A 24,644-nucleotide genomic window follows, 5' to 3' on the forward strand; every position below is an offset into this window, starting at 1 on the left:
ATAATGTGACTGCATTTTAAACAGATCCTGCAGGCATGCAGAACATTGCTGAGGTCCGCGTATCTTTCATTGGCTTACGGGTTTTAGCTGGAGAGTCTGGCCTATCTCTATGATACACTTTGAATTATGTACATTTCTATTATAAGATGAATTACCTGTTTATAGGCCAAATGTTTCAAATGATTCAGAACCAAGCACGTTTTTAAAATGTATTATGCAGAATTTAATATGGTACATGCTAATTTTTCTTAATTTGACAAAAATGGACAAAAGGCAAAATGGAAAAAGAAATTTATTTCCTCAGTGTTTTATCCACTGTCGATACTGTATTTTTGATGCAATATATTTGCAAAGAAAAAAAAAATACAATCTCAGCTTTTATTTTCCATTTTAAACAACTGCAATATTTACAAACTGTTTAGAGTAACAAACACTCACACACACTCACACACACACACTCACACACACACGTGAGCACATTTCTCATCCCGGGTTTATGCTGGATGCTGGTAGAGGCAGTGAAGCCTCCGGAGCCGCCATCAGGCAGAGAGGCACTGCCTTCCTCACATCTGCCTTCCCCGAGTCACTCCCAGGAGCCCCTTCCTCTCCCTCAGCAGAGCGCACTACCAGGCTCGTATAGTTTTTACAATTATCTTTATTTAAACTACAAGCGTTTAAAAAGCATAAGCAGACATGATTCTGCCCCCATTTCTATACTTTTGGTTGTAGAATCAAACTTCATAATTTTGAAAATCTCATTGAACCACAATGCCACGAAACCCCCGTCATTCTCCACTGCTCCTCTGCCTTGAGTTCCAGGTTATCACCCCATCTGTGCTAGTAACACCCTGTTCACTCTGACCACAACCTTAGGTGACCTTTGTTCCTTAGCTTGGCTCCACTGAATCATAAACTGTCAGGTGCAGAGCTGAGGCCCAAGAAAGTAAGTATAATCCTATGTAATAGGCCAAGTCTTAGGACAGAGCTGTCACGAACCCTGCGATGACTAGCAGCTCTGGTTCCCTCAAGAGCGTTACGCTGCTTCTGTAAACAGGCAGATAATGAAGGTCAGCTCATTCACAGACTTACCTACTCTAATCCCAGAAAGAGTATGTGGCTGATAAGCAATTAAAAGAAATTCTTATCACACATAAGTCTTTACAGATTATTTTGATGAGGTGACTCAAAGCAGAAACCATACTTCCGTTTTTAAGCAAAATTAATACTCCATTCACATACCTGCCAGAACTATTTGTATAATAAATTCCTTTTCAACCACAACTCTTACCTAAATATCTAACAAGTTAAAAATGAGGCCTAGATGTATATCAGCTATATTTTTTTAAAAAGAGAAACAAAGAGAAGCTGGTTTTCTAATACTTAAAAAATAACCCTCTACATAGCCAATGTAATATTAAAATGTAGGGTGCACAAATACACAGTGATGGCTCATTTTCCTTTCTCCAGATCAACAGAACTCACTTTCTACCTGACTGAAACAGAAAGCCCCCACTCCAGTCGCAGGCTCCAAGCATCATCTCTGCCTTCACTGACATTCATTATTCTCCCCACACTTGGAATTGAAGGCAAAGCCTCTAGATAAAAATTGATGTTTTATACCTCATTTGTGTCCAGGCAAAGTAACTTTATATTATCACATTACACTATAAAAAACAACAAAAACTAAGAATGAATACTGAGGACTTAAAAATAATGAAAATAAACACAAAGCAATTAACAACTGGGCTGCAGTTTATCGTTCAGCAGCCAGTAAATATAAACTCAAAGAATGCTCACTCATTTTACTGTTACCTTCTTCTCAAGCCACATATTTAGGAGGAAGGGTTTTTGAAAGTTAACTAAAAGAAAAAGGTAATTTTAGATTCTGAGCAAATCATAAAGAGCCTGTTCTGGATGAACGACTCAATGCAGCCATCAACCAAATGAAGATTTTCTCAAAGAGGCAGAGGAGCTGCTCAGAATTTATTAAGGATAAGTAAGCTACCTTTGCTTAGATCTGAGCCTGTTCTTTGTATTTTGATACAAAATGTAAAAATAAACCAACCCAGAAAGAGAGTTCACATCTTCTTAATGAGATGTAGTTTCCTACATAAAAACTTGTATTTTCATTGCCTGACACTTAGTACAGAGGAATTTTCCTTATCTCATAACAGAAACACTGTCTGACTACTTCTGTTTCAAAGATTATCTCAGATATACTTGAAATACCTTTAAAAATACTTCAAACTTAATGGAAGTTAACCTTCCAGTAATGGAAACTCAAAGAAAGCAGAACACTGATGAAGGTTGTTCACTAATTTCCTGAAAGGTAGCTAATCTCCTTTTACCATAAAAATATACAGTCTTACCACCTACTCTCCCAAGCCCCTTATAAATATCAACATATTAATTTAGGCTCTTTAAAAAAAATTGGTTCTTTAGAAATGAACATTTAAAGTCTTATCAAGTATTGAAAATGGAGTAAAAAGAGGGCTCACACCAATTTATAAGCTGAAAGATTAACTAAAAGCTTAATTTTGAGCTATACAATTATTTTTACCTCTGAATGAGAGGAAACAAGAAGAGAAGCTAACATTATATACAGTCCAGGATTCTCTTTCAAAGGGGAAAAAATAAAATCAAACAACAACAAAAGGCATTAATGAAACTCTATTTAAAGGAAATAAATAAAATACTAGTTTTAATTTCATATTTTTACTTTCAATTTATGGAACTCTGAAAGTTTTGCAACTGTGAAGTAAAGACACTAATTATCTCTGCTGGTCTCACACATTAATAAAAATGTGAAGCAGGGAATCGAAATGGCTCACTATTCTGAGGGGTGGGGGTAGAATAAGACATGTATGATCAATTTAACGGAAGTATATTCCTATTTAATAATTTAGGTCAAATTATTGTTAAGAAAGAAATATTTCTTCAATTATCACCTTTTCCCCTAATGCAGTTATTAGAAAAGTACTATAATTTGTAAAAGACTACCCATTTTAGCCTTAAAAAATAAGAACAGGGTTCCTGATTCATAAAACTTCACTAAAGAGCTATCTGATAACAAAATTCAACCTGTTTTGAGGAAAATGTCCTAGTTGCTACCCCAAATCAAGATGCAATGAATGTGTTCCATATAAAATTTAGTCTGGCATTTGAAATCTGGCTTTTAGGAGTGTGTTTATCAATTGGGGGTAGGAGGTAGGGGCTAGGAATAAAAGTAATTCTAGCCATTCTGACTAAATCATCTGAAATTCAGATTTTTTGTGTGTGTATGTAGGAAAGTGAATTATTTTCCATTTAATACTAAATATTAGTATTTAGTAGCATTTAATACTTATCTTCTCACCGAGGTAACGACCATAAAAAGATCACATTTATTTCAGAAAGGGGACAGGCAAAGGGGAGCAAAATTCCTGTGAGAAGATTTTAAATAAATATACATAGATAAGTATATATATTTTTTCAGAAGAAGAAAAAAAAAGAGCCTGAACTTTAATGGCATACTACAGAACTGCCAAAAAAAAAAAAAAAAAAAAAGGCAAATATAGAATACAGTGACAGTATCAGGGAAACACATTTTGATTGGTCAATTTAGAAAGGGTACCTTTGTGCAAAGGTTTAGAAAATCATTGACAAATGTTTTTAAACAGTAAATTTTACAAAGTGTGAAGTCTGGAAATGTTAACACAAGGCACATTGGGTCCTGAATAACCACAAGAATGTTAAATTAGAAAAAGGAAAAAGAAATAGATTTTAAGTGGAAATGCAGTAAGAAGCATTTATTTATTTCCTTCCTTAGTTTTCATTCCTTCTACTGAAGTGTTATGCTACACTGTAAGATCTATATTACAATTAGTAGGAAAAACAGCTTCTCTCTCCTGTCACCTCATAAAAAAGAGACATTAAACCCACGATGTCCAATACAGTAGCCACTAGGCAGTGTCTAGTGAGTACTTGAAATGGGCTAGCGCCACAGGCTGAAACTGTAATACTTTGGATATAGTAGATTACATAGAACGCTTGATGAAGATTAATTTCACCTCCTCTGACTGTCCATTCAGGCGGTAGAAAGACGGCTGCTCTTAAACACTCAGAAGAAACGTACAGTCTTCTTTTTCACTTAACAAGGGAAAATTTTCAGAAGAATTTAAAAAATGCCAACAGTTGACAAATCTAAATTGCAGTTCCCACCCAGCCCAATTGTAAATCATATAAATTTCCCTGAATACATGCATTTAAAAAAATAAAATTTATGTTATGAGACAACATATGAATTAAGTCAATTTACAGTTATAAATATTTCAAATTACAGCTAAACACTATAAATTATAGGAAATAAAATTCAAGTAATAGAAAAAGGAGAGAAAAATTAAAGAAGTTATTAAAGAGGGATATAACAATAAGGACTGCACCGTTTGGATAATTTTGTTTGAAAAAACTTTACTTAACTGAACTGTATGTGAATAACTTCAAGAGCTAAGAACTCTTAAAATAAAAGGCAGTCAATCCTCTCTTTAAATTCCTGGACACTCATCTTTTTCTTTGAAAAGCACAAGTGCTTCCTTCCCAGGACTGGTCCCGAGAGTGTGCCGATGGAGAGCAGCAAGGACCTGGGGCCCACCGCTGGAGCTCACCCACGATCGCAGACTCGGGAGCTGGCAGAGTGTGCGCAGGACTGGCTCCGGGAAACGTCAATCATGACGCTATTCTCTCTTGAGATTTAGTATTCATTTCAAAGACAGCCTCCAATGTACTGGCATCAAGCACAGACTATTAACAGAAAAATGGGCAGCATAGTTCCTGATACGTATGTTTATAAGGGAGGGTAAGGGGTTAATCCCAAAGTCAATTTAAATAATGGTATTTTATTTTTATATATAAATAAATGTTCTGAAAAATCTCAGACTTTAGTGCATTGTTGTAAAAAATTAGTGCAGTTTTTCTTCATTAAAGTTTTTAGCGCTCAAGGAATAAGATAAATATGTCTGTTCATAGTCTCTCACTGTACATTAAGCCTTTATACTGCTCTATGTCCAACTGAAGGTTTCTACACGGATCTGTTTTTAAAAATCAAAGTAAATGGATTTCATGTTCTATGACAAAACATGGCAATTATTTTTGGCAAAGAAATGAGAAAATATAAGATCGGCGAAGTTTAGAAATTAAGAGTTTGTTGATTTAAAGCATAGGCAATGAATATGAAAAAACTCTTAAAGGATGTATTTTAACAGAACTTGATCCTTCATGCAAAATGTTTTCTCAGCAGCTAACTTAAAAAAATATTTCAGCTTTATTTGGGGATGAAGACAGTGACAGGAGTCAAGGCGAAGAGCGAAGGAGAGGCGCTTAGCCAAGCCCATTCGGTGTTGAAGTCTCTCCTTTTGGGATGGAAAGATCCCTGTAGGCGTCCTCTGCTCTCGCCTCTCTTTCTCCAACGTCTCGGAATTGACAGGGGCAAAAAACGTAGTTACAAAACACTGGCTCACACTTCAGCCCCAAGTTCAAGCACCCCGGTTTCCACCACAGTCACGTACTTATCATCGATCTGGACCAGAAGTACTGTCTTGTCAATGTGGGACCTAGTACCTGGGTCTCTGCTGCAAGGCACCCATCGGTGAATCACCTAGTGGTTCAGAATGAAACAAGGCGTTAGTGGCGGGACCCTGAACATGCCCACGAGCTCTTGCCTTCGCTCAATTCTATGAGATAATTTAAACATAAGGACGTAAGTCAACTAAAAACATGCATACAAATCAGCCAGGCTACAAAAGAGTCAGAGCAGGCAACCAGCTTCATCAGAAAACTTACATGGCCTTCCATACCCTCCTGAGGACTCCAGTCTTTCCAGCTGTTTCTCCCAGCTTTTAACCGAATACCCTCATCAGGCCACTGCAGCTCTTTCCTTTTTGACAGGTTGATCCCATCCAGAATTTGACTGGGATCCACAATCTATATTGTAAATAAATATAGATCATTTCCAATTAATTTTTCTCCTGAAGATGAAAAATTATATAATTCCAAACAAAAATTTCATAGGACTCTTTGTGTCTCAAGTTCTCTACTGCCTATCGTATATAATAAAAGCCTAGTATGCTAAGTGTCTGGCCAACGGGTCGGCCGTTCAACTATTCAAAGCGTAATATGCTAATGATATGCTAAGGCTACTCAACCACTCGCTATGACGTGCACTGACCACCAGGGGCAGACAGTTGTCTGGTCGACCAGTCGCTATGATGTGCACTGACCACCAGGGGGCAAAGGCTCCGACCAGTAGGTTAGCTTGTTGCTGGGGTTCGGCTGATCAGGACTGAGTGAGACAGGCCAGACATGCCCTGGAGCCCTCCCGCGGCCCCTCCCCAGCTGGCCAACCTCCCACATCCCTCCCCGGCCCCAACTGTGCACTGGTGGGGTCCCTCGGGCTGGCCTGCGCTCTCTTGCAATCTGGGACCCCTCAGGGGATGTTGGAGAGCCAGTTTTGGCCCAATCCCGCAGGTCAGGCCCAGGGACCCCACTGGTGCATGAATTTGTGCACTGGGCTTCTAGTAATGAAATAAAAAACAATCTAAAGAGCCACCTCCCAAATTCCTTTCAGTCTACTGTTAGACCTTCTGCAATGGCCACACAACCGCAGCTGGGAGGGAACACATCACCACTGAAGAACTGCTTGCTTTCAGTTACACACTGCCAGAAATGTTCTAGTCTTCAGACTAAGTAATATAAGATTGTTTTCACCACACCTTCACTCAACAAACAGGAAATAAAAACAAACGCATAAGAGAAACAGTGCATGAAGAACCTGGGCTTACTCACTTGGACTCTGTAAATCACCTCCCCCTTTTTGGCGTGCGCATTATTGGCAGGACTTAAGGTGTTGCCTGGCGGTGCATCAGGAGCACTACTGCTCTGACCCCCGTCTGTCCCAAGAAAGCCCACGAGAGTGTGATGCTTGCAGGCCGGGATGCTTTGGCTGGAGCTGCTGGAAGAAGGCAGACCATGGTGCACACAGGCCATGCCGCTCTGACCGGAGGGTTCCATCTGGTTCACCATGGAGAGGCGGGACTGGATGGAGGACGGTAAGTTTCGAAGCGATATCTGACTGGTAGAGGAACGCCGACAAGGCACAAATCCTGTGGTGGACATCCGGAGGGACGAATGCCGGCTGCTGTAGCAGTAGGAAGACTGGCTGGCTACGGAGGCCCGTGCTGGGGACTGTCTGACCAGGCCTGACTGCACAGAGTGAGTGCTGTGGCTAGTGCCTAGGGGACAAACAATAGCACTCATTCTAAGTGGAATGAGTCAAACAGTTCTTTTTTTGTTTTTGTTTTTGTAGATTCTAAGGCTTTGTCCCTTAAGCAATTACTTGAATTTAACATTTACTCCTAAAAATTCAAAATTGTTAAAAATAAATATCTGAGATCTGTTTTCTTTACCGTTTTTATAACATTAATTTGCTGAAGCATTTTAAAATTCAAATTTTGAGGCAAAAGAAAGACGACCAAAGAATTTATAGTAAATATCAGGATTTAAGGTTGGAATAAATCCTGTAAGTTTCACAGATACATTTTAGAACAGTGGTCGCCAACCGGTGGTCCATGGACCACTGGTGGTCCGTGAGGTCCGAAAGGTTGGCAACCACTGTTTTAGAATAACAAGAATTCTTCTTTAATCAGAAATGAGATATCTCATGGAAATATTAGTAAGGATCTACTACGTGGCAGGCTCTAGAACTATTTCTCCAAGTATTGTATTAATACCCTCACAATCTATTCCAATGACAAGCTGCACTGCCTATCAATAACACTATAATCTTCACAGATATAAAGGGATTACTTATAACTATGAATTATCAGTGATACTTAATAGGTTTTTCTGTGTTCTTTTTCAGATGAATTAATATGATTCTTCAGATCTGTCCTTTTCCTAGCTCATAGTGATGTGAAGATTATTAGAAAAAATTATAGCCCAGCAGTGTGGCTCAAGGGTTGAGCATCAACCTATGAACCAAAAGGTCACGGTTCGATCCCCACTCAGGGCACATGCCTGGGTTGCGGGCTTGATCCCCAGTGTGGGGCATGCTGGAGGCAGCTGATTGATGATTCTCTCTCATCACTCATGTATGTTCTCTCTCTCTCTCTCTCTCTCTCTCTCTCTCTCTCTCTCTTTTCCTCGCTCTGAAATCAAAAGCATATTAAAAAATTATTATTATTAATGATATTGAAAAAATAGCAATAGGCACTTTTTATCTGAAAATTAAAAAGAAAATTAAAAAGTAACCAATGTAAGAGAAAGGTAATTTAAAGAAGCACATTGACAGTTTTCAGGGTTTGCTCAGAAGGTAAAGAGCAACCTATGAAATGTTGATTATACACTATTCAGAATCTTAACAATTCCAGTGCCACTGGATGTTTTTAAGTTGAGGTAAATGTCTTGACTTCATCTGCTCCACGTGCAGCCACAGGGAAAGGATGGTGCTGGGCCCACCGACCACCATATGGAAACATGAGATCTGATTCCTGCTGCATATGAGGTGGGCTATACATCACATGTAAAAGTTAAGTTAATAAAAAAAAACACCTCATGGAATGAGAAAATGAAATATCTGGAACTATTTCTCAAAGTATAGTATTAATACCTTCACAATCTATTCCAATGACAAGCTACACTGCCTGTAGAAAATTTATAATTTTTCTTAAATAGGATACAAAAAGCACTAAGTATAAAAGAAAAGATCAGTAAACTGCTCTACACTAAAATTAAGAACATCTCATCGAAAGGCCACTCTTCACAAGACGGGAATGGAAAGCCACGAGACAATGGAAAAGACATTTGTAGCTGGAAAACTGACAAAGAGCTCAAATCAGAACATACAAATATAAATGAGAAAAAGATAAGCAAATAGAAAAATGGGCAAGACACTTAAAAGGGCACTTCAGAAAGAGGAACAGCTGATAATCTCATTTAAAAGCTTCCAATATCAGGAATCAGAGCAATGCAAATTAAAGGAAGAAATTAAAGACCACCCTCTCTCCTGTCCCTCTGAGCACGCTGGGAGCAGAGGTGAGACCTGGTAACACTCAAAGCTGGTAGAAAGTTTACCAGATGGGCATTCCTATGCATGACTGGTAAGAATACACAATTGGTTAAAAAGAACTTTTATGGAAAGATTTTCAGCATGATATATCGTGAGTCTTAAATATTCTCATAAACTTTGACATAGTGATTCCATTTTCAAAGTTTCCAGCCTACAAAAATAGTACGTGATTACAAAGATTTATATAAAGATCATTACAACATTCAGAAGAAACCAAATCATTGTCCAATAGGGGAGAAGTTGAATAAATTATGTTAATTAAATATATTAGCCTTTAAAAAGGATGCTTTCAAAGAAATATTTCAAATAAGATATATTTATATACATAAAACGATTATTATAAACAAATAGGATAATGTCCAACTGTGAATCAAATAAAATGTTCTATTTATATATTTCCAAGTAGATAATATGTCATCCTCTTTATCCATGTATACTGAGCCCCACAACTAAGACGGTAACATTGTTCACATAATTTTGTTGTACATTACCGAGTGTTGGAGGGTAAGCCGTGACGGGCGGATGGAGTCCTGCTCCAGATCCCCGGCCTGTGTTTCCGATGCTTCCTTGGGACACGGTGCTGTGGGGGTCATTGGCAATTGGTGCATTGTTGCTAATGCAAGAAGTTCCCCCTCCAGTATCAGAATCTTCAATATTGCCACCACTGTTACATCCAGCCCCACAACCTTTCCTCAACCTAGGAGCAAACACCAGAGTAGGAAGCATTATCCCAAGACCACTTCGAGGCAGGTACTTTATTCTTTTTTAGCTATTCTGAATGCTTAAGGCTACTAATGGTCACCTTTGAAAGTCTTTATGGTGTAATCAATATTAGGAACAAAAAGTCTGTTATGTTTTCATATTCTCTTGTATTCACTGCCTTGATACTTCCCAATTGGCTCACTGTTCTACACTCTATCATCTTTCTACACTACAGGAAGAACTGCACAGAATAGCTGTGACATTAAGAACACAGCTGGAAACAGAATTCTTGCCAGTGTCTACTCAGTGCCTCTGAAGTCTGCAACACCTGAAACCTAATGTATTCAAATGAAACCTAACTTATGCTGCAGTACACCTGAGGGAGCTGCTGTAATGATTCCTCCTTCGTTCATTTGTCTATTTTTTATGTGTAACATGGACCAACTGTCCTGGTTTGCCCACAACTGTCTTGGTTTAAGCACTGAAAATCCTGCATCCTGGGAAACCCCACGGTCCCAGGCAAACAACACATATTTTTTGAAAAAAAAAAAAAAAAAAAAAAATGTGTTTGACACTACCCTGGCTTGTGTTCTTCCTTCTGTGTGGACAGGGACTGATGTTAAAATGGTGCAACCTTACTTACTCTTTAATGTTGGGTATTTCTAGAAGAATTTAAAAACACCTACTTGAGAGTTTATTGCTCTAATCCCAGATCCTGCTTTTCTTAAGCTCTGATTTAAGGATCTGAACAACTCTTAAGAAATTAGAAATAGTATTCTGTGATTTTTTTCTTTACTTGTCATCACATTATGATGTTCCTACACCATACACCACAATTTACTAGACAAAATGCAGAGAAAAACATCGTGTGCATTCTTGAAGACAGACTACAGATTTGAGCTTGGAGTGATGACTGGGTTGGGAAAATAGTAGTATCTCTGCACTGTACAACCAGGAGTTTCCACATGAACTGTGCTCCCCCTACTGCTGCAATGGAAAACAATAGGTAGAAGAAAGCAATCAATTTGCACAAGTTCCTCATGCTTTTCTCTAATTTGTCCTGTTTGTTGACCCACACATTCTAATAGCAGCAATATGCTGCAAACAGGTCAAAAACATTGAACAAAGGAAACTATTCGAAATTGTTCTAAATGCTAAAGCAGTGGTTTTTCGCCAGAGTTGCACATTAGATTTACCTAATAAGAGCCTGAAAATATAAATGCTCAGACTCTGTTTCCTGAAGTTCAGATAAAATAGATTTATATTGTGCTGTGGCACCTGTATTTTCCCTACAAACTTTCCAGGTGACACTAAAGCACACTGTCTAGCTCAAAGGTCAGGATACACCACCACCCAGTGGCTCACCTGTGCCAGGTTGACACTATGAAGTTTCTGATGTTTCCCAAACTGATAGGTCCCCCAAGAATTTCTTTAAGCTGTTCGTGGCTGTCAGAGTAAGAAGTTGTCAGGGGTGAGACAAAGATCGGGTAGCCAATAGGTTGATCACAAGATGAGTTTATCATGTTTCTCAGAGCCTGCTTTGCATTTTGGATGCTACCTCTCTCGGGGTTACGGTTCCGTAGAAATACAAGCTCCTGCTGTTGCCCCGCCCAAAGACCTCGGACACATTCCTTATTCACCTGAAAACCAGATCACATGGGAATTAGGTCATGGGGCCAAGAATGAAATTCATACAAACAGAAGCACAGAAATGGGAGGGATACAAAAGACATGACGGCCAACTGTGAAAGGCAGGAAATAGGTCACGTCTGCACAGGAGTTAACCGTTTCCCATTGTCGTGCACAGGCTGGTACACAGTAAGCACAGAGGACTTCTGCCTGTCTTATAAAAATACCAAGTAAACTGTAGCCCATTTCATTTTCCAAACCAGTGAAGCACTGAATTCTGTAAATGAGATATTTTTTATAGAAATCAGAGGTAACAATATTTTGAGTTTAAAGGATGTTTGTGACTTTGGGGCTTGATTAAGTGAAGTAGTGAAAAAAATAACCTTAATAAATTATCAAAATAAAATTTCAGAGATTAAGCCCCTTAAAGTCCTAAGACGTTTAACAAAAAAAACAAAAACAAAAACAAACAAACAAAAAACAACAACAAGCAAAGCCTAAGGAAATGTTAAAGTGAACCACTGACTGGCCAGTACAAGCTACAGAACTATTTTGCAACCTAGGAATCCCATCATATTAGCAATATGGAGGTGACGTTTAAGAGATTCTGCCCATATAGCAAATGAAATAGATTTAAAAACTACCAAAACAGAAATAAGCAAAAATGTTAAGGCTTTATAGCGCTTGAGAAAATGTCAGAGGACAGACTAAATTATTGACAAAATAAATAAAACTAAGTGCTTATAAACAATAAATGCTAATGAAATATGGTCATTTCTCCAAGAGTTTCAACTACTTTTTAAAAGTTTGGATAACGTTATCTAAGTTGCAATTTTTTCAGATGCAAATTAATGCCTCAAAAACTTACTTTAATGACCCTGAAGCTCAGGTAGCGTCTGTTGAGCATGATGACTTTATACTCGTTGGTGCCATCATCCATGACATGCCGCAGGGCGAGCAAGGAGGGAGAGTTGGCGAGGACCGCACTCCGCCACGCAGGGTCGCCTTCGTGGGCTATTACGAGGTTTTTCTCATGAGATACAATGGCTTCATAGAGCACTGTGGGGTCATCGTACTCATCTGAAGAAGTGAAATGATCCTATACACAGGAATAAAATTTTTTTCTTTTTTTAGGAAAAGAAGAGAATGACTTCCAGGATGATATAAAAACTTCTATAGTTACTAAATCAATTACTAAATAAAAATTTCCTATTAGCACACATTAATATTATTAGACATAAAATATATGAAAAATACTCTAAAAATTTAAGTCCTGGTATTACCAGGTAAACCTAGGAAGCAGCTAAACCTCTTTGAGCCTCAGTTTTGTTATTTGTGAATGCCAGCATTATCTGCAAACCAACTTGGCAACAAGGTTGTTGTAAGAGTGAGATGAAACAGTGTATCGGAGGACTTTTTACATTATGAAGCATTATTCACATGCACAGTGAATGCTTTTATTATTCCATGTAGGCTAGCCCTCAGACTTGGATGTGCATTCTTGGGGATCCTGCCTTCTTGCTCCCCGTCACCTCCCCTTCAAACAGCACACACTTGAGTGAAAATTTATCAACCTCTCAATTACAAATGTGAAGGCAGCTGATGTAATATTTGCATTTCCTTAATAACACACCATTTCAGACATTCAGATTTGTGTTATAGTTAGTTAATTTATAGGTTTCTGAATGGGAGATACATTTCATATACTCTTTTGTTTCTTCCTTGCTACCTGCAATGGAATCTTGCACATGGTAATATTAAAAGCCTACTTATCAAATGAATGAATAGTTATTAGGTGAAGAGGTTGTTCAGGGAAGACTCCACTAGTTCCTCCAGGACTAGGAGCCTTCATCTGTTGTAAAGCTCACAACCATGAGCCATATCTCAATGAGTGAGAGGCAGGATAACATGGGTTTTAGAATCATCCTAGAGACGTGGCTCTAGTGAAAAGTGCCTGGTTAGTAAGAAACACAATTTTACAGATTTTTTAATGTAGTTTTAGTTAGCTAACAGATGATCCTTCAACCGAAAAAAAAAAATATATATATATATATATATATAAAGACATGAAAAAATCAACTTGAGTGAGGAAAACAAAGAAAATATATAAAAATTGGAAAATATTTGTTTAGCTAAAATTTAGAGGATAGGGTTGCATTGAGGAATTTACAAAAGGAGCAGTATTGCAGTAATGAGCTACATTTTTAGCTCTCTGGGAACAAAATTGTTTTTTAAAGTCGAGTCTGAGGTATGATTTACATACAATGAATGCCCCCACTCTAAAGGTAGTTAGCTGCCCTTTGACAAATATGCACACCCATGTAACCACTGCTAAGCCTAGCTAAGTCTAGATGTAGAACATTTCCATCACCCCAAAAGGTTCCTTCCTGCCTTTTGGCATTCAATCTCTATATTCCAAGCAAACACTGATCTGCTTTCTGAATCTACAGATTCATTTCGCCTGCTTTAAATTTTATATAAATGAAACCATACAATATAGACTCTTCATATGTCTGACTTCTCTTGCTCCGCATAATGTGTGAGATTCATTCATGTTGTGGTGTCTCACAACAGTTCATTTTTTTGTCGTGTTAAGTAAACTTATTCTATCATGTGGCTATCCCATAATTTGTATGTTCATCCACTGACCGACATCTGAGTTGTTTCCAGTTCTGAGCTATTATGAGTAAAGCTGCTATGCACATTTGGTTTGTGTGGACATCTCCTTTTATTTTCTTGGGTAAATATCTAGGAGTAAAATTGCTGGGTCATATGGCAAGTATGCACTAATCCTTTCTTTTACTATATAAACCTATTGTCCACTTTTGTGGATTTTTGTGAGTATATAACATATGAACTTTGGGGATGACCAGTATTGATTTACGCATGTTTCTTTTCCTGCCCAAGAGTCCCTCATGGACAATGCAATGCGTGACTAAAAGTGCTGGTCAATAAATGGGTGTTATTTGTTACTTTATAGGTCGATCTCTATCTTCCTCAAAGGCATACAGAATTACAAAACTCATGCAGGTTGCACCTGCGTTCTCTATGGCCTCCCCAGCCCTCATGGCTCCCGGCTGATTCCCCTGCCTCATCCTCCCTGTTTGTCACTGCTGTTGTCAGTCAAGCTAATGGTGAGAGGGTGCTGTTCCCAAGTGTGGGCCTGATCATAACGCAGAGAAGATCTGTTACAGGCAACAGTGTGTCAGCCAGAGCAACATGGAGGGTACAGACTCCGAAGCAACAGGCAAGAGCACTCTAGCACGAGACTAGAGGCAGTGACCCAGACATCAGAGGCTTTGGACCCTGTGCCTTGGCGTCTTCTCTGTCAGCGAGATGACACCGTCATAATGTTTAGGATGAACGGAGATGCCTGTCAGGAACTGTGAGATAACTATGCTGTGTAAAGAGATGATTCTTACATGGAGATATTTAATTGGTACCTTTTGAGAAACCTGATTTAAAAAACATTTTAGGGAGCATTTGAAATCTTGCTTCCCAGCATTGTAGTCAGTTTGGCTCAAATAAAATTTTATACAGTGAAAATTTCTTACAGGCTTAGGCAATTCATAGGACATCACAAGACAAAAGGAGAAATACCAGACAGAGAAAGACAAAATAAATAAAAATTTTAAGTTATAGTTATTACCTTTTTCTTTTACATACATTTAATTTTGTCTCAAACTCTAAAGCTAGTCTGAAGATAACTTTATTTGATCCCAAATATATATATTTCCCCATCATCCTCACAATAGAATTCTATTTTTCAGAGATTTTTCAAATAATATATCCCTTATTAGAAATGCTCCTAAATTAACATGGGACATGAACTTCATTCCAGTACTTTAGACCACAGTAAGACCACTTGAAGAGTTATTCACCTTTTATTTGGGGGGGGGGGGGGATTTCAGTCAGCTGTGAGCACAGCAGATGCATTTTAATGAGTCTTATCATGTGGTCTCTATCATCAGATCTGAGTACTACTGTCAAGTGGAATGAACAGAGCAGCAAGTGCCAGTACAGCAAGTCCTCGAATGGCGTCGTTTCATTATAATGTTGATGATCCCGGCCAGGGCCGCTGTCTGTAGAGTGTGCACATCCTCCCCACGCCTGCGTGGTTTTCTCCAGTTTCCTCCCACCTCCTAAAGCTCTGCATGTGAGGTGAACTGGCGTGCCTCCACTGTCCCCATCTAAGTGGGCATGGGTGTGGCTGTGTGTGGGCGCTGTCATTAAATGTCCAGGGTGGGTGCCTGCCTTGACCCCTGAGCTTCTGGGAGAGGCTCCAGCCACCTGCAACCCTGAAATGGCATAATCAGGCTGGAAAATAACTACCTTACTTGTTTTTATTCATCTTTCTTAAATACTAGAGGCCCGATGCATGAAATTCGTGCAAGAGTAGGCCTTCCTTGCCCCAGCTGCCGGCACCGGCTTCCCTCCGGCACCAGGGACCCGGGCTTCCCTTGCAGCCCTGGCTTTGTCCAGAAGGTCGTCTGGAAGGATATCCGGAAGGACGTCAGGTCTAATTAGCATGTTATGCTTTTATTATTATAGATATGTAATAGTTCACATTTACTTCAATGTTTAATACTAGAAGTGTTTTGAATCTTTACTTAGATGTTTGGTGATGTTTCAGTGACCAGAAATATGCCATAGGAACTGTTGTTTATAACAATTAGCCTGTGGGAAAACTGGTTTCGTCATGTCATTTCACTTAATGTTGCAGTTTCCAAGAATCTACTGACAACATTAAGTGAGGCCTTATTGTACTTAATTTCATAATATATTCTCAAAGTGATCCAGGACAATATGCATTGTGAGGCCTCATTTTAATTTTTTTACCCTCCTAGGATTAAACTAGGGCTAAATCTTTCCTAACCACCTATTATTCTATACAGCTAAGTGAAACTCACAGTTCAGTAACAGCAGCATTGAGGAGACTTCTGAGATGCTGCTGCACTGCACTGAGAGTCACCTAACCATCACACGGAAGAGGTGTGCATTACAACCACATGACGTCAAAGCAAGTATCACAGGGCCAAAGGCTTGTTTCCAGTTTGTCACTCACTGCTTGCACTTGTCCTAAAGCTCATGCCCAGATCAGTCAGCCTCTAACATTAATATTCAAATTTACTGGTAGAAACATAGGTTCGGGATTCTAAGATAGAGCATCTTGCCATAAATCATGTTTTTCTTTGTTTCAAATTAGAATATTTCTCAAAAGGTTCCTAAGAAACTTAACTTGGAAGTCAAGTGAAGAAGCACAATTAACTAGTAGCAAAGGATTAGGAATTTTCTCTTCTTACCTGATGAAGTTTAATGGACATACGGATTCCAGGGACTACTACTTTTCTTAGTAATTCCATGTCAGCGAAGATCCATTCATCTCGAATTGAAGAAATACGGAAATCTCCCTTAAACAGGGCATGCAATCCATAGAGGAATGACTCCAAATTACTGTTAAGATTGGAGATAAAACATTTACATGTTTTGACAACGGTCTTCCGTTACATTGATTCTTACATCTGGTTGTGCATCACAATCATGAGAGAGTGTTTTAAAAATAGAGATTTCAAGAACTAATGTCAGAACCCCTAAAGCAGAATTCTGAGGAATAGGGCCTTTTGACCTGGGACTGCGGTTTATGAACCACTATAATAGAGTCCATAAAACTAAACAACAGGCAAAGAGTATGTAAGTTAAAAGATAGTAAGGAAGGGCTAGTGGAAAAGATGAAAATTTAAAATATATGGCACTTCTTAATTCTAATTCATTCAGATGCATATGTCAAGAAATACAGTTTATATTTAGAGTTCCAAAATCTAATGTACAACTATATTCAAAGTATAAATGCTCTGGCAGAAACTGCAGTGAAGGATAAAAAAATTTAAAAAAGGTAAATTGTTAGAAAAAGAGATGTTATAGGGTGATTATTTTTTAAATGTCTCAAATCTATTAAATTTTATCAATAGTTGCCTACATATATGTCAATTTTAAAAGCCAGTTCTGTTAACCACTTAGAACTCAACTATATTCAGCAAAAAGATCTATATAACATCTGAAGAGACTTTTGCAATAAATTAGCACAGTACGCTTCCATGAAAGACGATTCCAGACTTAGATCATACAGCTTCCCACAATCCCTTCCTAAAAACAGAAATGCCATTACCTGGACATATGGTGGGATGCAGTCCCCAGAGCTCTTCGTCCCAGAACACAGAGTCCATAACAAAGAGTCACCAGGGAGGAATCTTTGTCCACATCCAGTGGCTTAAAAAAATAAACAACAACAAAAAAGAAAGAAAAGACAGGGTGAAGGAGGCCTTAAGGTACAAATTTCTAGTTGCAAAATAAATAAGTCATGGGGATTTAATGTAGTGATTATACGTAGCAATACCATATTGCATATTTGGAAGTTGTTAAGAGAGATCTTAAAAGTTCTCATCACAAGGAAAATAATTACAACTATGTGTGGTCATTGAAGTTAACTAGATTTATGATGGTGACTATTTTGCAATATATACAAATACAAAATCATTATGATGTACTCCTGAATGTCAATTATACCTCAAAAAAAAGAAAAACAAGGAATGTTAATAATCAAAAGGGTATATATGTATTTATCAAATCAGAATATATCTATTTAATGAATCAGAGAAATTAAGAAACTCAACTAGTCTCTACCTCCTCAGATAAGTTTTAATGAAAAGAAACAACAAAACACTATATGAGGAGGGTCTTTGGAATCTTTAAATAAAATCTAAATAATACTTTATAATACCAGGATGTGAAAAAAAAAAAAAAAAAGAACCCGGTATAAAGTACTTAGATGTTTAGCTAAGATCCTAATACTCTATCGAAGAACCCCGTTGCCATACAGAGTTACAAAACTTTATTTCCTCGTGGTAAGAACTCTAAGATCGACTCTAACAACTCAGGAGGGTACTGCCTCGGTAATGGGAGAAAAATCAGCTCCAGACTAATGGCTGGTCCCTCCTAAGAAAGCTTAAAAGCAAGCTCAGAAAAGATCCAACTGTCCCCAAAGAATTTAATTGTCACAGAGTTAAGGTCAAGAATATTTATAGGACTACAAAAATATTCAGCACCCATCAAGGTAAAATTCATAAAGTCCAATAAAAAATTGTCAGGCATGTGAAGTAGCAGAAAAATATGACCCATAAAAGAATAACCAATTAATCACTCACTCAATCAAAATTGTCCCAAAATCGACACAAGATGTCAGAATTAGTTAATAAGGACATTGAAAATGTTATTACAACTGTTCAAAAAGATAACGGAATGACATCATGCTAAGTAGAAACATGAAAGATTTATACAAAAGACAAGTTAAACCTCAAGAGATACCAAAAATGCAATGTTTGAGATTAAAAAAAAAAATGCTGCACGAGATTAACGGCATATTAAACAATGCAGAAGAAAAAATAAGTGATTTTAAAATATAGCAATAGAAACTTTGCAAAATTCAACAAAGAGATAAAAGAGACTGAAAAAGGCATCAGTGAGCTGTAGGACATCAGGCAGCCTAATATGAATATAACTGGAGTTTCCAAAAAAGGGAAGAGGAGGACAGAAAAAAAAATGTTTGAAAAAAATAATGGCTGAAATATTTCCAAATCTGATGAAAACTATGTACTTAAGACTAAAGCAGGTACTACATCTAAAGACAGTCAGTGTGTACACCCAGACCACAATAACGATGCTAGCCGTGGCCGGTTTGGCTCAGTGGATAGAGCGTCGGCCTGCGGACTGGAGGGTCCCGGGTTCGATTCCGGTCAAGGGCATGTACCTTGGTTGTGGGCATCCCCAGTGGGGGGTGTGCAGGAGGCAGCTGATCGATGTTTCTCTCTCATCGATGTTTCTAGCTCTCTATCCCTCTCCCTTCCTCTCTGTAAAAAAATCAATAAAATATATTAAAAAAAAAAAGATTAAAAAAAAAAAAAAAAAGATGCTAGTTGTCCAGGTGGCTCACTATGCTCTGAGATATAGAGTAATCTTGTACCTAGGTGGTTCAACTACACCAGACTTTGCTTGGAAAGCAACAGTGGTGGTAGGAATTAGCTTTTGGAACCACAGGCCTTGCTTGGTATTGTGATTGTGTTACATGGAGTCTAACTAGGAGAGCATCATAGCCATGAGGGCCATGAGGGCCATGAGACCTAGAAGGAAAGTTGCAGTTGATGAAGTCTATAGCTCACCTTATTTTTAGGATAAGACAAGTTATCCTGAAGTGTGATTAGGAACCAAATGAATTACAATCAACCAAGGTGAAACAAATTTTGGATCCTCAGCCTAGACCCGTGGTCAGCAAACTGCGGCTCGCAAGCCACATGCGGCTCTTTGGCCCCTTGAGTGTGGCTCTTCCTAAGCCTTAGGAGTACCCTAATTAAGTTAATAACAATGTACCTACCTATATAGTTTAAGTTTAAAAAATCTGGCTCTCAAAAGAAATTTCAATTGTTGTACTGTTGATATTTGGCTCTGTTGACTAATGAGTTTGCTGACCACTGGTCTAGGCCAAGCACGTCAAACTCAAAGGCTAACATGGGCCAAATAAACAAGGTTTAAGTTTCTGTGGGCCGCAAAAAAAACAAAAGCTTCAATTTTCATTGAAATGTAGGTTTATTTCAATAGAGACATGCTGAATACAAAGGGCTGAAATAAATGAGTAATTGTTAACATAAAATAATAGAACATTTTAATAAAAATTAACATTTTTTCTTGAACATTAACTTACCAGACACTGAATAACTGCATAAATTAATAAGTGTAACACAAATAAACCTATTTTTCTTGTTCTGCTAAAGTGAAATATTTCCTGTTGTGCACATCAAACAAGTCAGTACAAGACTAATGACGTGGCAATCAGCTGCTAAAATATGCGCTGCTAGTATTAGTGGAGAGAAATGGTGCGCCTGTGTGTAAGGCACGTAAGGGAAATGAATGCAACACGATTATAGTAATCAGTCATTAGCGAACGTTTTACTTTGTTATTAATAATTATGTATAATAGGATATTGTAAAAAATTAAGTTATGACATTTTTATTAAAATGTTTCTTACATACCATTATATTGGCTGGGCTGCAAAAATATTTGCGTGCGGCCCGCGAGTTTGACATGCTTGGTCTAAGTGAACAGTCATACTGCCCACATTTCAAGTGTTTAACCATAGCCAGATGTGGTGGTTTAGTAACTACCACACTGGATCAGCATAGAACATCTCCATCATCACAGAAAATGCTATTAGACTGCACTGGTTTAGACTTTGAATTTGGTTTGCATTTGGGACAAAGATATTAAATTATTCTGGTGTGTGAGAGTGTGTGTGTGTGAGGTGCTGCAAAACGTAGAATTTAAGGAGCTGCCTATGACCTGTAACCTAATTTTGTGTATACGTATGTGCACACACAGGACGGAGGCCACGCTAATTAGAAGGTGAGATTATGACCCTGCAGGTGAAAGAACGAGGCAGAGTTGTTTTGGCAGAGTTGGTTAGTTTGGCCCCACCATACTGAACCAGAAAGGTCAGAAATAGGAAGGCCTCATAATGAAAAGATAGTCTTCCCATCTTTAGAAAAACGGACTCAGAGTTATAAATGAAATAACTCTACCTTTGCCCTTCGGGAAGAGCAATACTCGATCCAGTTGAGGTAAATCACACAGAAACTCTCCCTGGATATGCCCGCCAGTCTATGGTCATAGTCTTCATCGATGTTGGGATTAAATGTCGGGTCCACATCCACATAATTTCGATCCGCGTACAGACGTAGTCCCTCCTGCATTGTCTCATTAGCTAGCCACTCTTCTAGCTTAGAAGAGGTTGTAACATAATAGATGATTCCCTAATGAGGAAAAGATAAAAGCAAAAATTTGAGCTAAATCACATTTGAATTAATTTCAATCTTCAGTAAATAAATTCCAACTGTTTATATTGACAATACAAATCAAAAATATATTATTCTGGCTCAATATTATAAATATACATCTTAAGAATGCTATAAAAGTATGTACCTCAGGTCTTCCTGGATGAAAAAAACATTTAATACTTTTAAAATTATAATCCACAAATTCAGCAAGGCAACTTCAAAAATAATTCTAGTTTACTGATTTTGGGGCTTTTGAATTTAGAATCTTTTAAGAGAGGTGAAAAGCCTTTATTGTGGTGCATTGCTTTTGAAAATTTTCTTATAGAAAACTACTAAATCATCCTGTTATCCTAGCTGAAGTTATAGAAATATATCTAACTAGAGGCCTGATGCACGAAATTCGTGCAAGGGGCTTGACCCTCGCAGCCCCGGCTTCATCCGGAAGGTCATTCGGCTGTCTGATCTAATTAGCATATTACGCTTTTATTATTACAGATGATAAAGCAATAGAAATATACATACTTAGAGACAGAAAATGCCACACACACGTAAAATTTGTAAAATCAATCTATCTTCCTGAGGTTGTGTTTAACAAAACATTAAATAGAAGACTCAAGGTTCACCCCAGTCAGCACAAGTAAGGTGGCATATATAGGTAACAACACAAAATACGAAAAATTCAGATAAGGGTCATTAAAGTTTAGCACATATTTTCCTCCTGAAAATATTGGATTTGCCTGCAAGCTCCCAAATCATAACCATGATGTACTTCTGCAAAATCTTTAGCAAAAACAAACAAAAAAACCCCTGTGTAGTATAGAACTAACCCTGCCCAAAGAGTTTTGGGCTTTGCACTTGGGTCCTGAGAGGTAAGCTCTAAAAGAGTTTTTGTTCACCTGGAGGCTTAGAGCTTTGACCTCTAGAGGGGCTGGAGACTAAAGTTGGACATGTAGGTGCCCAATCACATCTAAGTGATTTCACTCCAATAAAAAACTCTTCACCCTGAGACCCAGGTGAGCTTCCCTGATTGACAACACTCTGTGAGTATTATCACACACTTGGCAGGAGAAACAGGCATTGTTGGTACAATTCCACTGGGAGAGGACAACTGGAAGCTCATGCCTTGGTATCTCTGGACTCTGCCCTATGTGCCTACTTGGTTGATCTTAATCTGTATCCTTCCACCTTAATAAATCCTACCTGTGAGTATAATGGCTCTGCTGAGTTCTGTGAGTCCTTATAGCAAACTATTGAACCTGAGTGATCTTGGTGACCTCTCAAATCTTGCAATACTTTTATTCAGCTTGTTGAAAGTAGTGCAAAGCAGTGGTTAACAGCAAGGGCTTAGGAGTCAGACAAGCCTAGATTTTAAATCCCTAACTTTACTTGCTAGTTAGAGATCTTTGGGCAAGTAGACTTCTAATTCTTAATTTGTTTATTTGTAAAACAAGGATGTAATATTACTTTAGAGCAGTGGTCGGCCAACTCATTAGTCAAAAGACCCAAATATCAACAGTACAACGATTGAAATTTCTTTTGAGAGCCAGATTTTTTAAACTTAAACTATATAGGTAGGTACATTGTTATTAACTTAATTAGGGTACTCCTAAGGCTTAGGAAGAGCCACACTCAAGGGGCTAAAGAGCCGCATGTGGCTCGCGAGCCGCAGTTTGCCGACCACTGCTTTAGAGAATTAGGTAAGATACATGTATGTGTATGTGTGTGTATATTTCTCAGCACAGTGCCTAGAACATATGAGCTACAAATGGTAGCTACTAATATTAATGAACAATGAATAAGTTTCACTAAAGAAAAAAACAGAGGAAACCTTCATAGGTATAATTTAGTGACTATACTGGATACTAGAGAATTGAAATCACTATATAGAAGCAAAGCACAAGTTAAAAAATTTATATATATATATATTGTATATATATATATATATAAAATTTTATATATATATCTTTTTCAAGAAGAGTCTTCAGTTACTAGAAGAGCTAAGTAGGCGCATACCCTACCTTGACATAGTAAGTGGTGAGTACTTTTCGAAGATCAAAGACTTGAAGCATAGAAGCAGCACTGTTGTCAGTGATGCTGTAACCCTCCAGAATGTACTTGGTGACTATGACTTCCCAGGCCAGCCAGCGCTGGCTAAATGCAGCATTGAATGACAGCACATGAGGAACATGGCCGGGTTCACAACAGCAAAACCCTTCATCTTCTTCCACACCTTCAGTTATGGCCTCTACTTCCCGCTGTTGACAGTAAGTACCTTAAAAAAAGAGAGACAGAGACCACTTACAAAGGGAGGACAAAATCATAAAGTGGGAAAACAAATGCTTTAAAGACAAGAAATCTAGAGAGAAGACCGTTTATAGCAAATGAAAGTATGTGACTGATTGCCTTAGAATGGTCATTAACAAACGGCAGCAAGCTCCTGAGACCAGGCACACTGTATATTCATCTCCTACAGAATGACATGCATTAGCACATTCAAGGTTCTGAGGGTTTGTACCGTAGAGTAACTAACCTCCTTCATTTTTATTCACCAATTCTCAAACTTTTCAAATTGGGCTTATAACTGCATTCTTATCAAATGAAGACCAAATTAGTAAAGGTATATCTCATGAGGGTTGTGTTAATTCTGAAAAGGAAGAGTGGAATGAGAAACGAATCATCCCAGGGCACCTAATACAGATGGACATGCAGAACTCAAAAGAATGAAAGCTGTTTACCAGCATCATGTCCACACTGCAAGCCAATATGTTATATACATCCTGCTTATTTGGCTGTATAACTAGTAACAGTTCATTATAATTTAATGTTAAATACATAATTAAAATTTTTCTGTTGCCAATTCCAATAATATGGATAAGATTACATAACTGGCATTTGAGTTTTACCTGCTGATACAAGTTTCAATTATGTATGTATGAAGACTGATTATTCTGCACTAGCAAACAATGCTTTGAAGTTACATTCTTTTATACAAGATACTCATCAAACAACCATCCTCTGCATTAGTGTTATTGAAGTAAAAATACAAAATTAGATTAAATATTGAATTAGACTCACAGCAATCTAATACTAGCAAAATATCACCCATCACACTGATGTTAATTTTTATTTTGTTATGTGGTCTTGCTTCTATTTAATTTGTAAATTCTTTATATTATATAAGAACTTAAATATATTAAATTGAATTATAATAAAAATAACAAGTGGCACTATACATTTTTTTCCTTTAGAGAGAATGTATATACCATCCATGTTTAAAACACATCGCTTTGAAAGAAAAAGGTGCCAGGAAACCTAGTCCGACATGGTGGTG

The 24,644-nt window shown here is 37.9% G+C and overlaps 1 protein-coding gene across 1 annotated transcript in view; it reads right to left on the reverse strand.

The window, feature by feature from the left end:
• Positions 1 to 274: 274 nt before the first annotated feature.
• Positions 275 to 24,644, reverse strand: part of PCNX1 (pecanex 1) — a 161,880-nt gene continuing 137,510 nt past the window's right edge. Inside the window, 10 exon segments of the mRNA XM_070417286.1 lie at positions 275 to 5,632; positions 5,818 to 5,958; positions 6,820 to 7,265; positions 9,592 to 9,797; positions 11,168 to 11,442; positions 12,300 to 12,530; positions 16,735 to 16,885; positions 17,598 to 17,698; positions 21,059 to 21,289; positions 23,332 to 23,585. Coding sequence (XP_070273387.1) covers positions 5,492 to 5,632; positions 5,818 to 5,958; positions 6,820 to 7,265; positions 9,592 to 9,797; positions 11,168 to 11,442; positions 12,300 to 12,530; positions 16,735 to 16,885; positions 17,598 to 17,698; positions 21,059 to 21,289; positions 23,332 to 23,585 — 2,177 coding nt within the window. The 3' untranslated portion in view covers positions 275 to 5,491.

The sequence above is a fragment of the Myotis yumanensis genome, unplaced genomic scaffold (assembly GCF_028538775.1).
Source record: "Myotis yumanensis isolate MYYU_CA2020_CCGP unplaced genomic scaffold, mMyoYum1.0.hap1 SCAF_1, whole genome shotgun sequence".
NCBI lineage: Eukaryota > Metazoa > Chordata > Mammalia > Chiroptera > Vespertilionidae > Myotis > Myotis yumanensis.